The sequence below is a fragment of the Populus alba genome, chromosome 4, assembly GCF_005239225.2.
Source record: "Populus alba chromosome 4, ASM523922v2, whole genome shotgun sequence".
Taxonomy (NCBI): Eukaryota; Viridiplantae; Streptophyta; class Magnoliopsida; order Malpighiales; family Salicaceae; genus Populus; species Populus alba.
The window spans coordinates 10,270,305-10,292,054 of NC_133287.1; the positions used below are offsets into that span (position 1 = coordinate 10,270,305).

Sequence of the window (21,750 nt, forward strand, 5' to 3'; positions counted from 1 at the left end):
TGTAAAATTTTGTTAAGCTTTGGTGTGTCTCTCTCAATTTTTTTATGGAAAAATATGAAATTCTCCCCCTTTTCTTAGTGTTTTCTGCTGGCTTCAAGGAGGAAGAAATGTTGTAGTTATAATCTCATTATTCTTAATTACACTTTGACCCATTTCATTTCCTTTTTCACAATTTGAGTCATACTTCTTTTGTCTTTAATAATATTTTTAATTAATTGAATTATTCATATATTTTTATATTTTTTTGTATAAGTTTGTTCTCAGGGTTTTACAATTTTACTTCTTCTTTCTTCTCTTCCTTTCTCTCAACACAATCAACGTGGTCTGTTGTCTTTCTCAATTTTACAATCCACAATATTATTGTGTGTTGAGCTCGAATGAAAGCTCAAGACCTTTAAGTTTCTTTGTAATTTTTTTTATCCACCCAATCACTCTCTAACTATATTCATGATATGAGCGTAAGTATGATTATTAATTAATAATTGTTTTGCTTACTTTCTAACCCAAGCACATATAAAACCTATCCAAGCGATAATTAATAATATGCAATCAATAGTTATAACCTTCGTAAATAAGAATTAAACAAATCAGATATTTTAGGCTATTTATATAGTTTTTTTTTCTAAATAAAAGAAATCATATGACATCTTTGTTATTATACACGCAAAAACAAAACCTCATAAAACTCGTTTTTTATCTTTTTGTTGTTGCAGACTTTTTTTGTTGACATGTTTTTTAATTCTTCTATGTTATGTTAGTTTTTTAAAATTTCTAAAGGAATGCTTTGAGCTATTTATTAAAAATAATTAAATTTGAAATTTATCAAATTATAATATTTGTTTTTTAAATATGAATGATTGTATATAAAGTTTGATGATTTTGATTATATTATTATGTTTGGTTCTTAAAGTGTATAAAAGAAATTTAAGGGATCATGGGTCTCTTAGTTGGTTTTTAATTCTTTTAGTCTCATTGCTTTAGATTTGTGTGTGTGTTATCAAATTTTAAAAAAAAATTACAGTAACAAAATATGGTTATCCAAAGACTTAAATGTTACCATGCATCATATAGATGCATATTATTGCATACAATTTATACTAGTACAATTCAAGATATAATAGAAAGGGTTGAAGCAACAGGTGCTAAAGCTATAATAGCATCACAATGGTTCCAAATTTGGTCACCCTTGGCTATAACAAAAGTTACTTTTTCCTTTGGCACTGTTGAAATGAATAATTTTATGAAATCATTATGACAAGCTTTTCCAGTTGTTACATGCTTTTGGCAACAATATTCTGATGGAGTATTGTTGTTGTATATACTATTAGAGATTTCTATTGCACAATGTTTTATCACCTTTGCATGACACTCTTCCAAATGTTGAGAAAACTTTGGATTTTCTTCATAAGTAAGAATTGCAAATCCTGGTGTAATGATAAGTATACCAATAAAAAAGAATAGAGTTGAAGAGATGTTTTTGCCAAAACTTCCCATGTTTTTTATAGCAATATATTCTTGTACTTGATAAAAATTTGAAGGATGCAAATAAAATAATATCCTACAAGTCTAATTTATAGGTAAGAAAATACTTCGAAACATTTTATTAATTTGATAGCATTGATTAATATTGTGTATGTTAAGAGTACATGAAATCCATTCAAGAAGTTAGTTCTTGTTAAAAAAGAGTGTTCAAGAGGTTTTAGCATTCAAGTATAATTAAGTAATTATGAGTTACATTTATATAGGAAGACTAATTCTAAGAAAAAGATTAATAAATTTAAAAAATTGCTCAATAACTTCACTACGTTGTAATAACATAATCCAATTAGAGTGTTTACAAATTTGTTAAAATTTGAAAACATTCTAACATCCATTGCAAGCTAATTGAATGGTTTATAAATATAGAGATAACAAACAGATTCTAGTTATGTTAATATTATTATGTAACTCTTGTTTTTAATATGAACTTAATGCATGCATTTATCTCACCTTAATTGTAACTCTTACTAGTAATAAAATGCTACAACACACTATAAAAGATTGTGAAAATTTTTTGGAGTTCTCAACTGATCACGTCTAGCTTCTATATATTTCATGGCTCCTCAAGATTCTGTTAAAATACTAGAGGTCTGCCAAGTTGCCCCGGCCTGCAACTCACCCGAGTCAGTCACCAACTTCTCTCTCCCTCTCACTTTCCTAGACATTGCTTGGTTCAAATTTCCTCCAGCTCAGCAAATTATATTTTATGAGCTCACCGAGTCAAGTCCTACCTTCTTCAATTTAGTAATCCTCCCCAGGCTAAAAAAATCACTCTCCCAAGCACTATTCCATTTTCTCCCACTTGCTGGCCACCTAGTGTGGCCAGAAAACTCCCAAAAACCCATCCTCTTATACACTCTAAATGATGCAATTTCACTCACCATAGCCGAGTCAAATGCAGACCTCAGTCATCTCTCAGGGAATGAAACTCGGCAGGCAATCGAATCGTTTCCATATATCCCTGAGCTACCAACATCTGACACTAAAGCTTCAGTGATCGCTTTGCAAATAACATTGTTTCCTAACAAAGGGTTTTCTATTAGCATCGTTTGTCATCATGGAATTCTTGATGGGAAATCTGCTACAACTTTCATCAAGGCATGGGCCTATATATGCAAACACCTAGAAAATGATCAACAACCTTCGTTACCTAGTGAGCTAACCCCATTTTTGGACAGGGGAGTTATCAAGGATGCACATGGACTTGAAATGATCTTCTTGAACCAATGGTTAGCACTGACCAGGTCGGATATAAAGTCCGACTCTCGAAGCTTGAAGTTGGTGTCAAACATGGCAGTGTCACCTGACGTAGTTCGAGCCACATTTCAGTTGACTCGTGAAGACATAGAGATCTTAAGGGAAACAATATCGTCCCAGTTGGAAAAGGTCCATAAAGAAGAGCTAAAACCAACAAAACAACTGGACTACATGTCAACTTTTGTACTTACATGTGCTTATACAGTAGTTTGCATGGTGAAAGCCAGAGGAGGGGATAGTAATAGAAAGATTTACTTTATATTCTCAGCAGATTGTAGGGGCAGATTAGACCCTCCGATTCCACAAAATTATATTGGTAACTGTATTAGCAGCCAACACATTGTTATCAAGGCAGGAGTTTCCATGGAGGAATGCGGGGTTGCAATGATAGCAGAGAGGATTAGTGGCATGATAAAAGGGCTAGAGAAGGGACTTTTTGAAGGAGCTAAGGAGAGACTACTTGAACTGGCTTCTATAGAACCGGGTGCAGAAATCATTGGGGTTACTGGATCCTCCCGATTTGAGGATTACAGCTGGGATTTTGGATGGGGAAGACCCAACAAAGTGGAGTTTACAGGAAATGCTAGGGGAGGAGTTATTTCTTTGGCAAGGAGTAGAGAGGGAAATGGTGGTGTTGAGATTGGTTTGGCCTTGAAGAGGCATGAAATGGAAAATTTAGTTTCGTTCTTTGTTAACGACCTCAAAAATTTTGCACAAATCTCAAAATAGTTCTTCAAATTATGATTCAATTCTCAATAAAGCTTCAAAGATTTTCTCACTGGGCGTCGACAGATTCAGTAAGTCAAATTTCAGTCCCTAATCTGTTGCAAGAGTTTGATTATGTATTTTCTTATGATTATTTTTTTTCAAAAAACTGAGGGAGTATAATAAAAAGTGGATCTCTGAGGTCTTAATTTATTGTGCAAATGAATGTAATGTAACTTGTTTGTGTAAAGTTACAACAACCTTGAGGCATTTTAGTCGAATAATGCTATAAAGTTTTGCGCTCTTAATCATAATTCAGGCTCTGCTTTCCTTGCCACAGACCCATGCCATGATGGTTAGCTTAATCATAATGTAGTGGCCATATCTGGCCATGTTCCAGCATCTGTAGCCAGATAGGTTTATCATCCAATAGCAGGTGCTACTCTATAGCTCTTCGTAATGCTTTCTTAAAACCTTAGAGTAACTCATGTAGAAAATATATTTTTTTAGATAAATATTTTAAAATACCCACATATGATGATATGGTTAAATATAATGTATTGGGCTAGAGGAACTCCAACCAGGTTATATATATTTTAATAATATAGAAGTATAATTACTGTTCAAAATATTATTTTGTTTTATTTAATATAAATATCAATACATAATCAATGCTATAATTATTTTTTTCAAATTATAAAGTAACTTAACAAATAATAATTATAAAAGCATTAATTGTTTTACCCTGTGAAAATGGATGTACAAAAATACATTTGTAAATATAGAAGTATTAACAACTTGTAAAAGTTTTACCTCTATCAACATGCAAGAAGACTTCGAAGAGAACTCGGCATTAAATGAAAGTCCTCAAGTAATTCTATTTTTATTATTTTTTTAAGGCAGTGTTTGGTTATAATTTTAGGATAAAAATGATAAAGGTAACATAAAAAAAAATATATTTAGTTGAAGCAATATAATAACTCTTGAACTTTCAAGAACTTTATCCTCATTTCCAATATATAATCAAGTATATAAAAATCTTGATAAATTCCTTTTTTTTTTTCTTCTTGTAATTCGATTCAAATTTCATAACCTAAAATAATATGGTTATACTCCTTTAAGGTTTGTTAAATCTTTATCGCAGAATCTCTTCTAAAAAAGAACATTCCCAAGTGTCAACATATGCAACCAAACACATATCAATACTCAATTCTTGATCCAACCATATGAGATTATATCTCATCAACAAAATTTCATCTCAACCATAATTTTCATCACCATTCAAGCATAATCACAAATGTTGTTTTAGCAACAAAAGCATTTGCAAATGAAATTAGAAAAATGACTTTTACACCTTAGAAATTGTAAGCATTAAAATTAATAAAACTTAAGTTAACTTTTACATATGTACTAAAACAAACATTGAGATTCCATTATATGAAAATATAAATTCTATTATTTACAATAATAATAAAAAAAAGATATCACAATATTCATAATCACTATCAAGAATTACTAAAGGAATCATAATAATAGGTTATTGCTCCTAGCATATCTGAGATGTTCCTAAGACAAACAATTAACATTTCAATGCTTTCAAATATTAACACAACATTAGGACATACTATCAATAATTATTTTATTTTATAAAAAAAGTTAATCTACAAAATACTTCAACACAACAAGTAATCTATAGGATCATCATCTTTGAGGTTAAATTCAATTTTATTTTTGACTATCCTTCATGGAAATCCATACTACAAAATATATCTTCTACAAAAGTCACAATAAAAATGTAATCCCTTAGACCTTACCAAAATGTTTCTTATTTGTATTATTATATTCTATAGAATTATTGTTTATTCATACCATATAGAGATGAAGGTGAGTCCCCATTTGAAAACCTTTATTCTCCTTGTTTCCATATGACATTCGCCAATATTCCAGTTATATGACCATAATTTATATCTAAAATATTAGGTGGCAACTCGAAACCTTTAAACTATAAAAGCATAAGAATTACTTGTTCTTTCCACACCCAAGTTTGATCCAGAAGGATAATTGTCATGACATAATACACATATGATAGAATGATGACTCTATTGTAGATGAACCTATGAACTAAGCTTTGTTGTATGCCTAATTGTTGTGCTTTGTTTTTGTTGGTCTCTGCATTTATTTTCAACATGCATTTTATACATATTGCCCATGCATTTTATATTGGATATGGATTAATGTCTCATGCATCACATGCTTTAATTTTTTAGAGCACACACAAGCTTCTATTTTAGATGAGGGATTAACGGTTTACCTTATGACTATTGATCAAGGTTTAGGTTCATGAAACACCAAACTCAGATCTGAGTGTTTTCTTAGTAATTGTCGCGGGGTGCCGCGACGTCGTCTGGCGACGACGGAGGCTCCTTGTCGTGCCTCCTGTTGTGTTGGGAATGCTTTTTGGATTTAATCATTATGATTAATGTTTAGGAGTCGCCACCTAGTATTATGGTCACTAATAACCTATGGTCTGCGAGAGTCTGAGTAAGGGACTGGTTGTGCAAGGGGAAGACGCATCACTCCTAGCGCACCCTACCTAAGGTAAGCTACATTGTTGTTTGATTGTTTTTTGTTAGTCTTTCTAAGGCTCAAGGTAGATCTCTCTTCATGAGAGAGTCTCCACCCTATCGAGTTAAATCCTAACCATTCTAAAATATGAACTTTAGCGTCGTATTTTTACACTTTGTAGCTTTAATACTTGAGGGTGTACTTTATCGTGTAATTTTACACCCCACAAATATTAAAGTCTACATTTGGATCCTAAAAAAAAAGATTGGAAAAATATTTTTGACATGTTGGCCAAATCCTAATGGATAATCATAAACCGGTTACGATATCCATTTTAATTAAAAAAAAAAAACATGAAAAAGATGCAATTTTTTTTTTTTAAATATGCTTGGAAAAATTTTAGGATCTGGTCGTATGCAATGAAATATATATTTTTTTCTTTTTGAAAATGCTTTGATTTTTTTTTTTGAAATATTTCAGAGAAAACCGAGTATTTTAATACCGGATTTGTATTTTATAATGTAAATAAACGACCCGATATTATGCAAAATGGATAGAAAAATATTTGAGAAAATCACAATTTTTTTTAAAATTATTTTTGAATTTTTTTGGATTTTTTCATTTTTTTTTAAGGAAGTGTATAATATAATATTATATATTAATTGCAGAATGAGAATAGTAAGTTCACGTTCTGCATGCAACTTTGTTGTTGCAGACTGCAGAGTAGAATAGGAGGCAACCTTGCGGAGGAGAAGAAGCTGTTGTCACCGGCCTGGCGTGAGGCTGGAGGTGGTTTGGGTAGTCTCCCTGAAGCTGGTGGCGGCGTCTATGGAGGAGTCGGTGCTGCTGATACCGGAGAAGGAAGAAAACAAAAATAGTGCTGTTGCTGCTGCCGCCGTGGAGGAAAAATGAGAAGCACCAATGGGGAGGGAGAAGTGTGGTGGAGACAATGGTTGTCCAGCTGGTGGTGACTGTGGTGGTGGCGGCTGAAGGCACAGTTGAGTAGGAGAAGGAAGGAGGGAGAGACGACAGAAAAGAAAAAAAACAGGGGAGGTGGCTGGTTTTTTTCCGATTTTGGACCCAATTTTCTCCTCCCTCAGGCCATCAAAGGAGCCTCTATTTATAGGTGGTGGAAGAGGGTAACCTCGTCTACACCGGGGTAAAATTTCATCCATTGATTCAGTTGGGAAGGATCCCAACCGTTGGCTCAAAGTAGACATCCTGAGTTGTCATTTCTGTAGAAAAAGCTGCCTGAGTGGGCATGTTCAGGCCGGCGCTGACGCCGATATGCTGTCATTCAGATTGAAAGCTTCACATAGGGATGTAGAGTGACTATAGAGGATCATTTTCGTGCAAGTTTGATTAAATTTTGTGGACGTTTGATGCATTAAATGCAGCTGCAAAGTAGGCTACCAAAGTAGTTTTGTCCGGGTAAAAGAAGAAGACAATGAATAGTGACCAGACGATGCGTCGTCTGGTCTTTTTTTTTTTTAAAATGTAAATGGCGGCATTTTGGACTAAATTAGGGATTTTTACTGAATTTCAATTTAGTCCCCTGTCTTTCAATTTCTTTTAATTGAATCCCTAATTGAGCCTTAACTTTTGATTTAATGCAATTAAGCCCCTGTTGAACTTCAATTGAAACCCCGAAGTTACACGCGTTTTACAATATGGTCCTTGGTCTTGGAATTTGTCAATTTACCCCCTAATTGACCATTAAACTTTCAATTTCTTCAATTTAGCCCCTGATTTTTGTCAATTAAGCCCCTAAAGTGTGGCGCCTCTTGCAAATTGGTCCCTGGATGCGAATGTTGTCAATTTAACCCCTAATTGACCCCAAAACTTGATTTTTCTTGCAATTTTGCCCCTGAGTTCTATCAATTAACTTGGTAAAAATTAAATTTGGTCTTTTAAAATTTTAATTTTCTTAATTAAGCCCAAATTAAGCTCCTAAACTTAATTTTTTCACCAATTAAACCCCGAATAAAATTAATTTGACCCATTTAAAGTATAATTAAGTCATTGCACTTAATTAAATCCTTCAATTGGACCCCAATTAATTCTTAAACATAATTAAAATTCAATTTGGCCTATGGTTAAATCAAATTGGCTTATTAAAAATTTAATTATGTTCTTGGACTTAATTTTTCACTAATTAAGCCAAAAATAAAATTAATTTGACCCATTTAAAGTATAATTAAGTCCATGCACTTAATTAAATCCTTTAATTGAATCAAAATTAATTCTCAAACATAATTAAATTTCAATTTGGCCCATGATTAAATCAAATTGGCCTATTAAAAATTTAATTATGTCCTTGGACTTAATTTTTATTCAAATTCATCCAATAATCATTTAATTTGACCTTGAATTTGCATTGTATCCTTATTGTTTGGGCATAATAGGGGACAATTAGGCCTTGAATTTCCTCCAAAAATTGCAGCTTGATTTCCCGACCTACCTTCTCCATGTTGCCAACCTTTATTTTATTTTTTTGATTTTTATTTTGAAAAACAAATATTTTTAGGGAATAACCCAGAATTGGGTTATGACAATAATGATGGGATATATGCCTTAACTTTAGTTTTTTGCAATTCTCCTAAATTGTCCTTGTAAGGACCGTCACTAAGAAAATCTAAGATCATTTTAAGACCAAGAAAAAAACCTACCAATGTTTTACTTAATGACTAGAACCTGTCTATAGGTAAATGCTCCTAAATATTCTTGTTGCACTAAGGGCCAGCCTAATCATAAATATCATGTATTGCAGGATTTTGAGTTGAAACCATGGCTTCCATAAAATACATTTTTTCAAGAATTTAGGCAAGAATTTGAGTTTACCAAGTCTATGGAGGGAAACTATTCAATAATCAATGCTAATGAATTACCACACATTACCATGATGAATCATACTGTGAATGACATGGAGAAATTGCTGTACATCATGGGATATTCGGATGAGATCGTATTTGAAAAACAATATAGAAGGATAACTCAATTAATAAGACTCTTAGTACAAGCAACAACCATAAAAACACTATTGTATTTTTGAAAGAATAATCTTGATTTGTTATGTGTGGTTGAAATTAAATTGGTGGTTATTGATGATGGTGTTATTAATTCCATTTGGGGTGTATTTCTAAATTATGGTTTGTTATTCATCACGAGGGTTTATATATCCATAATGCTTTTCTGGCTATGAATGGTGTGATAATTCATATTAAATGTAATTTTGTTCAAACTATGCTTTCATTGATAATTTTATGAAAGAAGATTTATGGAATCCTTTTGAGAAATTGAAAGCCAAAATCTCAAAACCATGATGTCTTATGAAACTATTTTTCCTAATGATTGCAAAGGTGGGACAACTACCATATGTCATATGAAAGCATTTTGTGACGGCAAAAATGCTTTTGAATTGCAAGAATTACTTTTACTAAGTAAAACATTCACCTGATCTAAGGGAAATTGGGCTAGTCATATTGATATGACTTTTTTTTATCTACTAATTGGTTGAACAAACTTCTTTTTCCCTCCTTGGGCCTCCTAAATTCACTTCTAATCATATACCTGTTCATTGATGATAGATATAACTAACATGGGTCCTACGCCTTTTAGGATTTTAAGTTGCTGGTGGTTGAGATATGATTTTAGAAAAGTTTTCCAAGTTTTTCAGGGATCTAGTATGGCCACTGTCAATGGTCATGGAAAAGTTATGAAGGCTTTTGAAGTTTAAGGGGTTTAAATTAAGGAGGAAATGGCTTAATTTGTAAATGCATCCTTATTTTAATACGGTTGTTTGATTTGAGTGAACAATTGTGATGAACTATTGACAAAAATTCTGTGTTCTTGTCAAACACCTAAAATCCTAATCCAGGAAGGATGATCATTGTGATTGCCACATAAATTCATCATTATATATAAAACCTAAATTTTTTATTTTTGTTTCCTTTGGTCTCATAATAAACTTAATTATATATGGAAGCAGAAAAAGATACATAGTGGCCAAACAACATATCGTCTAGACTAAATCCTACAAATTAGGGTTTTTAATTTTAAATTTGGCAAATTTCAATTTAGTACCTACTCTTGCAATTTCTTTTAATTTCACTCATAATTGCCTCATGAACTCTTTATTTTATGTAATTTCATCCCTGCTAAACTCAATTGTCATCACTAAAGTTAAGTGCCTTTTACAATATGATTCTTGGTTTTGATTTGTTCAATTAGACCTCCAATTGACCATCAAATTTTTATTTTTTTTCAATTTGGCCTCTGATTTCACTGATTTCAAAATGTTTTGGATTCAATCAAAATAATTAAAGATACCCTTGAAAATTTCTAGTTGAAGGGGATCGTAGAGATTTAGGATTTCAGATCAACTAAGCTAAAAAGAAAGATAGTTGTGCAGGAGAATAGCTGTGAGAATATGATTTTCTTAGGAGCTAAAGATAAAATCCAATGTTCAAGTTAAATGTGATCTCTAGATTGAGATTTCAGGTTAACCCCACCAAAAGAATTGTCAGATTGGGATTTCAAGTTAGCCAAAATATTTTTCAGATTTTGGTTCTAGTTAAAATGAATCATCGAATTGGAATTTCAGGTCAATCGAGATGCAAATAAAGATTTTGGTTCTAGTTAAAGGGAATCATCAAATTGGAATTTCATGTTAGCTGAGCTGTTTCATATTTTTGTTTTGGTTATAGAGGATGATCGCCATATGAGGATCTTGGGTTGACCGAACTTTTAGCAAAGATTTTGGTTTTGATTAAAGGGGGTCTCCAAACTGAGATCTTAAGTTGACTGAACTTTTGACATAGAATTTTGTTATGGTTATAAGAAATTGCCAGATTAGAATTTCAGGTTAGTACAGGTTAGTAGAGCTATGTGATATTTTTTTTGGTTAAAGAGGATCAATATATTAGAATCTTAGGTTGACTGAGCTAAATATAATAATTTTGGTTAAGATTAAAGAGAATCACTAGATAGTAATGCTGTCGACATCATCCTCGCGTAACCAAAAAACCACCCTCTCATTGTCGGCCACGATAACCATATCTTGTTTCAGCCAACCATGTTGTCCCTTACCACCACCTAACCAACACCTATTTCTCCATTTTCCTTTAGCCATATTCACTGCTAAAACCAGCAACCCACACTTTCAACTGAAACCCCCCGTCTTCTCCTCTCTGAGTCGTTTTCACCTTCATGACCATCACCACCTACAACCTACTGATTAGATATTAGCCTTTTGACCAACAACAGCTCCTTATCTACCAGCCACTATCAGCTAAGCCAAAAACATACCCAAAAAAACCCTTTTTCTCTTATTAAGCTAGGATCAACCATGACCGACTACCATAACCAGAAACCATAGCCTCATCCCTTCCTTTTCACTACTAATAGCATTTCAAATTGATGGAGACAAACCGAGAAGAAGTTCAAAACAAAAAAAATTAAATAAATCTAAAAATAAAAAACAAATCAAACTGTTTCAAATTAAATTAAACTAAAAAATTATTTGTTATTTTTTTTTATGGTGTATAGATAGAAATCTCCAACAAGAATTCAAACAATGTAATGTAGGATAAGCTAAAAGTTTGTTCATGTTTTTATGTATTCATGCTAACATAAAGACTGTAATTTGTTCTTTTTGTTGATATTGAAAATAATTAATCTTTTATACGTGGATTCAGACTAGCAATAATGACACTAACACAACCTTTAATTTATATACATTCCTTAATATATTATATGTGGATTCGATTGTGTAATATTTAACAGATTTACCATAAAACCCCGTACGTGCCAAAAAAACTCTATATTATCAAATCTCATGTTTTACCTGCTTTTAATTTGGCTATGATGTTAAAGGGTATAATTTAATTGTTTAGATTTTAAATTTATTTTTCTGAGATCATTAGTTTAAGTTACATAGATTTCAAGGTTATTGAAGGTATATACAGTCAATAATTTTAAAATACATAAAATTAATCAAGATATCTATAAATTAATTTTAATATTTATATTAATTAAAAAATAAAAAATACATTCAATAGGGATGTGGCTGCTGAATTAAGCTGAAAGTAACCGACAAATCTCAAGTACAAGAGGCTTGACTTGACTAATTCAGCAGAATTTAATTACGATGGGCCATTGAATTCAAGCTACGATAGCGATTCGTCTACCCTACCAAGGAGTCGTACGGATAATGTTAGAGCTTGAAAGTACAAAGAAATTACGAGGGAGGTCCTACGGTGCCAATGGAGAAATCCAAAGGCACCACTTTTGAATCAGTCTCAACTAGTTGAATGCTCGAAATCGATGACAAATGGAAAATTCTACGATGGTTTTTTAACAAACAATATCTCAAGGCAGTTTGCTTTGTAAATTAGAGTGTCATTAATTTTAAGATGACAATGCTTAATTAATTAATTAATTAAGTAAATAACTTAATAAATGAAATAGATAGACATAAGATGTTGGAGACAACGTGTGCAATGAAAGTCAACGGAAACTTATCCAGACAAGATTAACCTTAAAAGTATATTAAAAGTATTTATGAGGTACTTTTCTCCACGTCAATATACACTTCATTCTTCATATAATAATAAGAGAAGTTACCCCGCAGCTCATGGTTGAATTGTTGTCCTGACCATGGAGTCGATCCTAAGAATAACCTCATCTAGAGTTTTCAATCAATAAAATCCGCAAGCCCATCAATGGAATGTCATTTTGTCATATCATAATCCACTCCATCACGTTGATAAAATCCTGCTTTATATATCTCTCTATATTATAATCCTGCTTTCTCTTAATTTCATATACCCATTAGTTATAAACCACAGGTTTATAAAAGAGATCGTGGATAGAGAGACCATGTATCGTTTGCTATTAATGTATTAAACTCACGTAGCATAGTGTTTCATCATTTAGAGACAGACATAGCCTATACAAAGCAAGTGAGTTCTTGTTCATGAGAAATAATGGACAACACATGATCAAAAGGATGTTTTGTGGAGTAAAAAGTTTTGATACCAGGAAACTATTTGGGTTTAAGTGTACTAGTTTGCAGTGGAGGCAAGAGTGTTTCATTAGTAGGGTATAGAGATTTATGGGGTGGCCTAGACTCGGTAATTGGAGTTTAAGAAGGAATAAGGTTTGCAGACATTGAACTGGATGTGCGTGTGACACTGATATATTGACCTCGGTACTTAAATTGGTGAAAAATCAAGAGTGTAGGTTCATTACTAGGATATGAAGATAAAAGGGGTAGCCTAGACTCGTAATAGGAGTTTCAGAAGGAACAAGGTTTGCAGGCATTGAACTGGATGTCTGTGTGGCACTGATGTTGACCTCGGTACTTGAATAGGTGAAAAATCATTATTTTTTGAAAGATGGGAGAATAAACTTTCAGAGCATATTGATAATGGAATACAATCCGAGAATTTAAAAGGAGAAGACAAATCAGGAGTAAAAAAACCATATTAGCTGATGAAAAAGAGTTCTCATCAAAGATAACATTACATGAAATGTAAAATCTACCGGTGTTTATGTTCGGACATCTATATCCTTTATCTTGTATAGAGTATTCTACAAAAATACATTTTTTTTTAACTTTTAAAACATAGCTTATGTTTTTCACATGGTGAGTGTAAATAATAACAACTACATCCAAAAACATGTAGATCACTATACTTAGGAACTAATTATAAAGATATCAAAGGACCTAGTATTGCCACATGTCAAGAGATTAGAAAATCAAGTGGTTAAAATATTATTAGTATTGTTAGACAATTAAAAAAAAATGTTAGCATTTATTAGTGAAAATAAATGAAAGGTTAGAGAGGTTAGAAAACATGAAAAAGATTCCAACTATAGCTTGATATAAAGGTATGTAACTGTGTGAAAAATGATTAACAAAAATACAAAATATCCTCTTCTCTCCATTCATCTAAAACTCTCTCTGCTTCTCTTTACTTCTTTGTTTGCTTATGTGTAATTCTGCTATCTTCATATGGTATTAGAGCTTGAGAAATGAGTAGCCAAGCTAAGTTGAGCCAAATCAAAGGGCATATGAGTTGTTGCTCCAATATCAACCACCCAAAATTGCTTATGTGGTGTAGAAGAAGAAAAGTTTGCATGTATGGCACTAAGATTGGTGGAAGGAGGTCTGCCTTGATAAGAGAAGTTGCCTATATAATAACACTGAAAAGCAAAATGCCTAACTTTCTAACAAATCTAACATTGGATTGAAGAGGTACGAGTAAAAGGTTGATTATGTTGTTGATAACATTCAGCAGCTACATGACCTTTCTTGCTGTAGATTTGACAAGTAGGAATGTTAGTGCTAGGACCAAGAATGCCAGGACTAGAAGAAGGATGAACTTGATGAGGTTGTGGACCAGATTGGTAAGGACCATGACCTCGGCCATGACTCCTAAAATAAGAGCCTTGATTACCAGAATAACCACCATTGGTGAACATTGCATAGGGACCATTGAAACCACTAGTGTATCCATGGAACACATCATGATAACCATTAAAACCCCCATTAAATCTAGAGGAAAATTTGCGAAGATAGAGCAGACTTGGAGCTAGAAGGATACTCTTAAGGCTGAGAATTAGAATTACTTTCATCAAGAACAAGAGCTTTGCCTTGATATGTCTGATTTTGAGCCATCATTGCAAATACAAATGGGAATGTAGAATGAGTTTGCTCAATAGTGGCTTCTTCAATAAGCAACTGAGACTGAAAATCTTTAAGAGATAACACATTATCTCTGCCTCGAACCATGTACCTAAATGTGTTGTAGTCAGAAGGAAGACCATCGAGAGCCAAGATCATAATACCATCATCTTCAAAATAAACTCCTGCTGCAGAAAGACCGTCTCAAGCATCTTTGATCATTTTCAGATATTGAGATACATATTGTAAACCCTTCTTGATAGTCTGAAGCTCACTTTTCATCTTAAAGAATTGTGTTTTGGTAACTGTAGAAAATCGATCCTTCATTTGAACCCATATATCATAAGAACGGGCACATCCAATGACATAGGAAATCGTAGTATAAGAGAGAGCGGCAATAAACAACTGCATTAATGCTCAATCATGCATTTTCCAAACTTGATAGTCATCAGTTGCAACACCCTCAAGATCAAAGTTTGCATCAAATCGACTAGAAAAATTCCTTAAACCATCAACAAATCCTAAAATGCCATGACTCTCAAGAAGAATTTGCATATGAAAGTGCCATGTGGGATAATTTGTATCATCAAGTTTGACTGTCACAACAGTAGAAACCATAGGAGCAAAGAAGTAATACGAGATTGAACAATTTGGAGTTGAGTAGTCACCAATTTTTAGAATGTAAGAAGTTGAAGTAGAAACTCGAAGAGTAAAAGAAGAATTTTTCAGTGAGACAATATATCAAACAAATAGTGGATATATCAAAGAGCACGAAAGAATTGCATGAATGAGAAGATAATGAAGCAAAAAACAGAAGCAGAAACTAGAGAGTGCGGAAGTAGAGGATCACAAGATCAAGCATTGAGAGCTCTGAAACCATCACTGCTGCAGGGGGTTCAGGTTTGAGCATTTCTAGTATTGGCTCTTGTATTTTAGATGTTTGACACTGCTCTTTACAATTAAAACAAGTTTTGCATATGCCTAAGTTGTCTTAACATTTGCTATTGGTTCATAGGTTATGTAAAGATAACAATTACAAATTTATTTGTGATGCATTTGGATTTTGGATTCAGGACAAGATCACAGGGAGTATTCTTTTCAAGGGACTGTGTAGAGCTAGCTTGTATCCTATTCCCAAATTCCATTTACTTCATATACCTCAAAATCAGTCTGCACCACTTGTTTAGAAGGTAAATTTGCCAAACTTCCTTTTCCAGTTTTTTATTGTTGAGGAAGCTTTGAAAAAAAGGTTTAGGCATTAGCCATAGCATGCTCTGATAGCATACTGGAAAATGCATATATAGTTGTAGTTACAATATATAGGATCCCTCTTTACAATATGTTTAACAAACTATCGTAACAAACAAGAAGATCCTTACAACTTAAACTTCAGAGTCCCATCATGAACTTGTCATAATCTATCATATTGCTACTAAATTTTTGATTTATGTTTGAGTTTGGTGTTTTCTTGCTTTTGAGTCAATTTCAAATAATAAATAATTTGTGCACTTCGGTATCTCACTTTTACGTGCCTAGATATTTGCTTTACTGTTAACAGAGTCTATCAGTTTATGCATGCTCCTACAGATTCTCATTGGGCTGTCGTGAAACGCATCTTGCGTTATCTTCGGGGTACGACATCACATGGCTTACATATTACTCACAGTTCTTCTTTTGCCTTACATGGTTTTACAGATGCAGATTGGGCAGGCAGTGTTGAGGACAGAAAATCTACGGGTGGTTACCTTATGTTTTTTGATCAGACGCCGATTTCATGGAAATCCAGTAAACAACGCACAGTTGCTCGCTCTTCTACTGAAGTTGTGTACAAAGCCTTAGCTGATGGCACTGCTGAGGTTATTTGGCTTCAATACTTATTAACAGATCTCCAGCTTCCATCTGCTTCTGCTCCTATTATCTGGTGTGACAACCTTGGTGCCACTTATTTGTCTGCGAATCCTGTTTTTCATGCTCGCACAAAACATGTTGAGGTCGATTATCATTTTGTCCGAGATAGAGTTGTAAAGAAGGAGATTCAGATTCGTTTTATTTCCTCTCAGGATCAACTTGCTGATGTCTTCACCAAGCCACTTCCTACTTCTTCATTTACTGCTTTTCGTTTCAAGCTTCGAATTGATCCTCCACCCTCAGCTTGAGGGGGCATATTATAGAATATACTTATATAAGAAATACTGTAGACATACTCTTGTGTGGTAAACTCCACCATTACTATTGTATATTGCCCTACATATATATATACAAAGGGTTGGCTACCCATTAGGTTAAACATCCCAATTATTCTCAACTTAGAGAGATAATATAATGACTCTAAAGCTTTCAAGAGCTTTATCCTCATTTCCAATAATCAAGTACCTTAGACTTTATTTGCAAAGCCTAAAACTCTATTCCACAACATGATTTTGTGTTAATGGTCAGATATAATAGTTTCTTTTATTGCCACCTCTTAAGTTTCAATTCATTAAACTTTTCAGATTTCTCACCATGCACGATAGAAGATGATTGTAGAATTCTCACTGCCAAAGTAGTACTTGTTGAAGAAACATTGATTGGCACAACCAAATCTTGAGTAGAATGAGTAAAAGACACTATATAATCTATATATAAAAAAAATAGTCAATATTATTTATAAATAAATATTTTAGCTCCACAATAAACAAGTAATAAAATTAAAACATGTAAAAGAGGAACTTTTAAAATAAAAATATTTAAACTATGCAAGATAAAATCCACAATCATTCATTTTCTTGGGTTACTATGTTAAGCCCTATCTTGTTCACTAAGATTTATTCAATTATCATTATTTCATTTATGAATTGTATCGTATACAAAAATAGTATTATGTGAATAATACTTTCAATATGTAAGTTCTCAAAACAGGGGTTGGGCCAACATCGATTATTTTTCAAAAACCAAAAATAAATTCCAATTTTTTTTCTCAAAAATCCTTTCAAAATTTATGATTTTCTCATGTATTTTTCTACCAATTTTGATTAATATTAATTTATATTTATGCTATAAAAATATAAAATAGGTATTAGAATACCCGACTTTCTTTTAAATGCTGCAAAAAAAAATTATATAGAAAAAAATAAAAAAATATCTTGTTTTAAAAATATTTTGTTATGTTAACTTTCTAATTTAGTTTTAAAAATATGATAATAATCATTTTTATTGTTATGTTGATCCAGATTAACTCGGGTTGACGCTCTCGACGTATAACTTATGCTTTTCCTAGATTGATTTTCAATTTAAATTTTAAAAATTATAATAATATATTTTTTTTATCGTTATGTTTCCGGAAGTGACCGACAAATCTCAAGTACAAGAGGCTACCTTACTAATTCAGCAGAATTTAATTACGACGGGGCATTGAATTCAAGCTGCGATAGCGATTCGCCTACCCTACAGGCCGCTGTCGAAAGTAGTCGTACGGATAATGTTAGAGCTTGAAAGTACAAAGAAATTATGAGGGAGGTCCTCCGGTGCCAATGGAGAAATCCAAAGGCACCACTTTTGAATCAGTCTCAACTAGTTGAATGCTCGAAATCGATGACAAATGGAAAATTCTACGACGGTTTTTTAACAAACAATATCTCAAGGCAGTTTGCTTTGTAAATTAGAGTGTCATTAATTTTAAGATGACAATGCTTAATTAATTAATTAATAAAGTAAATAACTTAATAAATGAAATAGATAGACATAAGATGTTGGAGACAACGTGTGCAATAAAAGTCAACGGAAACTTATCCAGACAAGATTAACCTTAAAAGTATATTAAAAGTATTTATGAGGTACTTTTCTCCACGTCAATGTACACTTCATTCTTCAATATAATAATAAGAGAAGTTACCCCGCAGCTCATGGTTGAATTGTTGTCCTGACCATGGAGTCGATCCTAAGAATAACCTCATCTAGAGTTTTCAATCTATAAAATCCGCAAGCCCATCATTGGAATGTCATTTTGTCATATCATAATCCACTCCATCACGTTGATAAAATCCTTGCTTTATATATCTCTCTATATTATAATCCTGCTTGCTTTTGAGTCAATTTCAAATAATAAATAATTTGTTTTTTAAATTGATGTCTTGTTTAATTTAAATATATTATGGTGTTTTTGCTGAACGTGGCTTTAGTCAAATTTTTCAAAGGTTTAATGGCAATTTTGCAATCAATTTTGATTTCCCCTCTTTTTGTTTTCATCCTTTCATATTTAATATTTGAAAGCAAGGTGCTTTTTTTCGTAGTAAACGAATCAATTCTCTCCTGCAAACAACAAAACAACAAAAATTCTTTCTTTAAAAAATTACAATTTCTATTTTAATTTGGCATATTGCTAAGCCTCTTCAAACATAAATTATATTTGCATATTTTATCATATTAAAAAAGTCACAAAAAATAGTCTTATATATTTGCATGCATTTTGAATTTAATAATTAGCTTATTAAAGTCATGAGAACTTCACCTATATTTCAAAATTTAAAAAATTATCTTGTTCTTTCTTAGTATGTAGGATTACAAACTTATACGTAAGATGTATTTTCGATATTAAATTCAAAATACAAAAAAATCTACTTTAATATCGGGAATTAGGAACTTATATGTAAGATGTAATTCCAATATTAAATAAAAAAGATAGTTTTTGTAATTTTTATATTGATATTAAAATTGTTAGGTTTTTTACATGATAATATAAGAACCTCTTTGCTAAAAAGAATTTTTTTAATATTATAAACAGACCAACAGTGTAAAAATTTTTGAATACAATTTTTATTTGGGGACTGTTGAAAAGGAAAAGATTTTAGGAAGCCACCACCATGTGGATGGGTGAAAACAAAGAGGCTATTGTTTATGGGACCCGACAGAGCTAGGCAGCTTGATTTTGTATAAATATCAAATTCTGCAGCACCAGCAGTCCAGCTTTCTTCTTCTCCAACAGTGCAACCCTCTTCTCTTGCAGTGTCTCTCCTGCTTTCCTCTACTACGTCACCGCCTGGATTCTCCTCTGCCATGGCTTGGTGAACGCCTCCTCTTGCAGCCCATGTTTGCTGCCTCTACTACCGCAAGCATTATCTCTCTTTCTCACACTCATCAAGTCATCTCCCTCAAATTAACAAACACCAATTATTTATATTGGCGTATGCAAATGCTACCTTATCTCCTAGGCCAAGGAGTTTTTGGTTTTGTTGATAGCTCCAACACATGTCCATCAACACATGTTCTTGCCCATGATGGTATCTCTCTTCAGGTAAATCCGTTTTTTCAAACCTGGAAACAACATGACCAACTCATTCTAAGTGCTCTTCTTTCCTCCCTATCTATGGAAGTTTTGCATCTTGTTGTTGGTTGTCAAAGTTCTTGTTTAGCTTGGGGCACTCTTGAGCGAGCTCTCGCTTCCACCTCCAACTCTCGTATTATGCAACTTCACGGCTCTCTTCAAGATCTTCGACAGGGTGATGAATCAGTAACTCAATTTATGCAAAAAGCGAAGGCCTTATTTGATGAATTGGCCGCTGCTGGTCGGCCAGTTTCACTTGAAGATTTCAATTTATATGTGTTTCGTGGTCTTCGGGGAGAGTTTAAAGACTTAGTTACCAGTCTTATTACCAAGGCTGAACCTTTATCATATGCAGATCTTCACAGCCATCTCCTCACACATGAATTTCTTCACAAATCTTCTACTTCCATACATGCTCCTCTGCTGCCCACACCCAGCATTCCATCTTCTGCTCTTGTTGCATAGCGCCAGACTTTTGGCAATTTTGGCCGTAGTAAGGGCCGCTTCAACGGTGGCTGGCGTCCCAACCAGTCCAACAGCAGAGGCAACCGATTTGCTGGCTCCAGACCTGATCATCGCAGCTTCCAAAACTCCTCCTTCGGTGACAATAGGCAAGGCTCTTGGCAGCGTAATAGGGGGTAGAATCCACGCTGTCAACTGTGTGAGAATTTCGGCCATACAGCTCCCCATTGCCCTCAATTCCAGCAACGAGGTTATGGCCAACAACCTACTGCCAACCTGGTGCAGCGCAATCTCTCCTCAACCGGTTCTGTTGATTGGTTTCCAGATACCGATGTCAATCAACACGTCACACCTGATCTTGCCACCTTGACCGCTTCAAAACCGTACCTTGGTAATGATAATTTGCATGTTGGTGATGGTAAGGGCCTTCCTATATCTCATCTTGGTCATACAAAAATATATACACCACATCGTTCTTTCACCTTATCTAATGTTCTTCATGTTCCTGCAATCACAAAACCTCTGCTCTCTGTTCAGAAATTTTGTCTTGATAATAATGTGTATTTTGAATTTCACCCTCGTGTGTTTTATGTCAAGGATTTCAACACCCATGAAGTCCTTCTCTCAGGTCAGAGCAAAGATGGTCTTTATGCCCTGACCAAGTCTTCTGTCACGTCAGTTCCTCAAGCCTATTGGTCTCCCTGCACTTCTGCCTCTGCCGATTTATGGCATCGTCGACCAGGTCATCCTACTTCACGTATCTTTCAATTGTTAATCTTGAAAAATAAGATTATTTGTAACAACATCCTATATTAGAATCCTATTCTGATAGATACATGAGTAACTATAATGATTACAACATCCTATATTAGAATCCTATTCTATGTTCTTTCCTAGTATGTAGGATTACGAACTTATACGTAAGATGTATTTCCAATATTAAATTCAAAATACAAAAAAAATCTACTTTAATATCAGGAATTAGGAATTTATACGTAAAATGTAATTCCAATATTAAATAAAAAGATAGTTTCTTTAATTTTTATATTGATATTAAAATTGTTAGGTTTCTTACATGATAATATAAGAACCTCTTTGCTAAATTTTTTTTTTTTATTATTATAAACAGACAACAGTGTAAAATTTTTTGAATACAATTTTTATTTGGGGACTGTTGTATTGTCTTCGTGGAAAAGGAAAGATTTTAGGAAGCCACCACGATGTGGATGGGTGA

At 33.2% G+C, this 21,750-nt stretch overlaps 1 protein-coding gene across 1 annotated transcript; it reads left to right on the forward strand.

The window, feature by feature from the left end:
* Positions 1-2,094: 2,094 nt before the first annotated feature.
* On the forward strand, positions 2,095-6,944 carry LOC118039008 (phenolic glucoside malonyltransferase 1). Its single transcript, XM_073408899.1, has 2 exons — positions 2,095-3,455; positions 6,782-6,944. Exons 1-2 carry the CDS (start codon positions 2,095-2,097, stop codon positions 6,942-6,944), a joined length of 1,524 nt encoding a protein of 507 aa, XP_073265000.1.
* Positions 6,945-21,750: the final 14,806 nt, after the last annotated feature.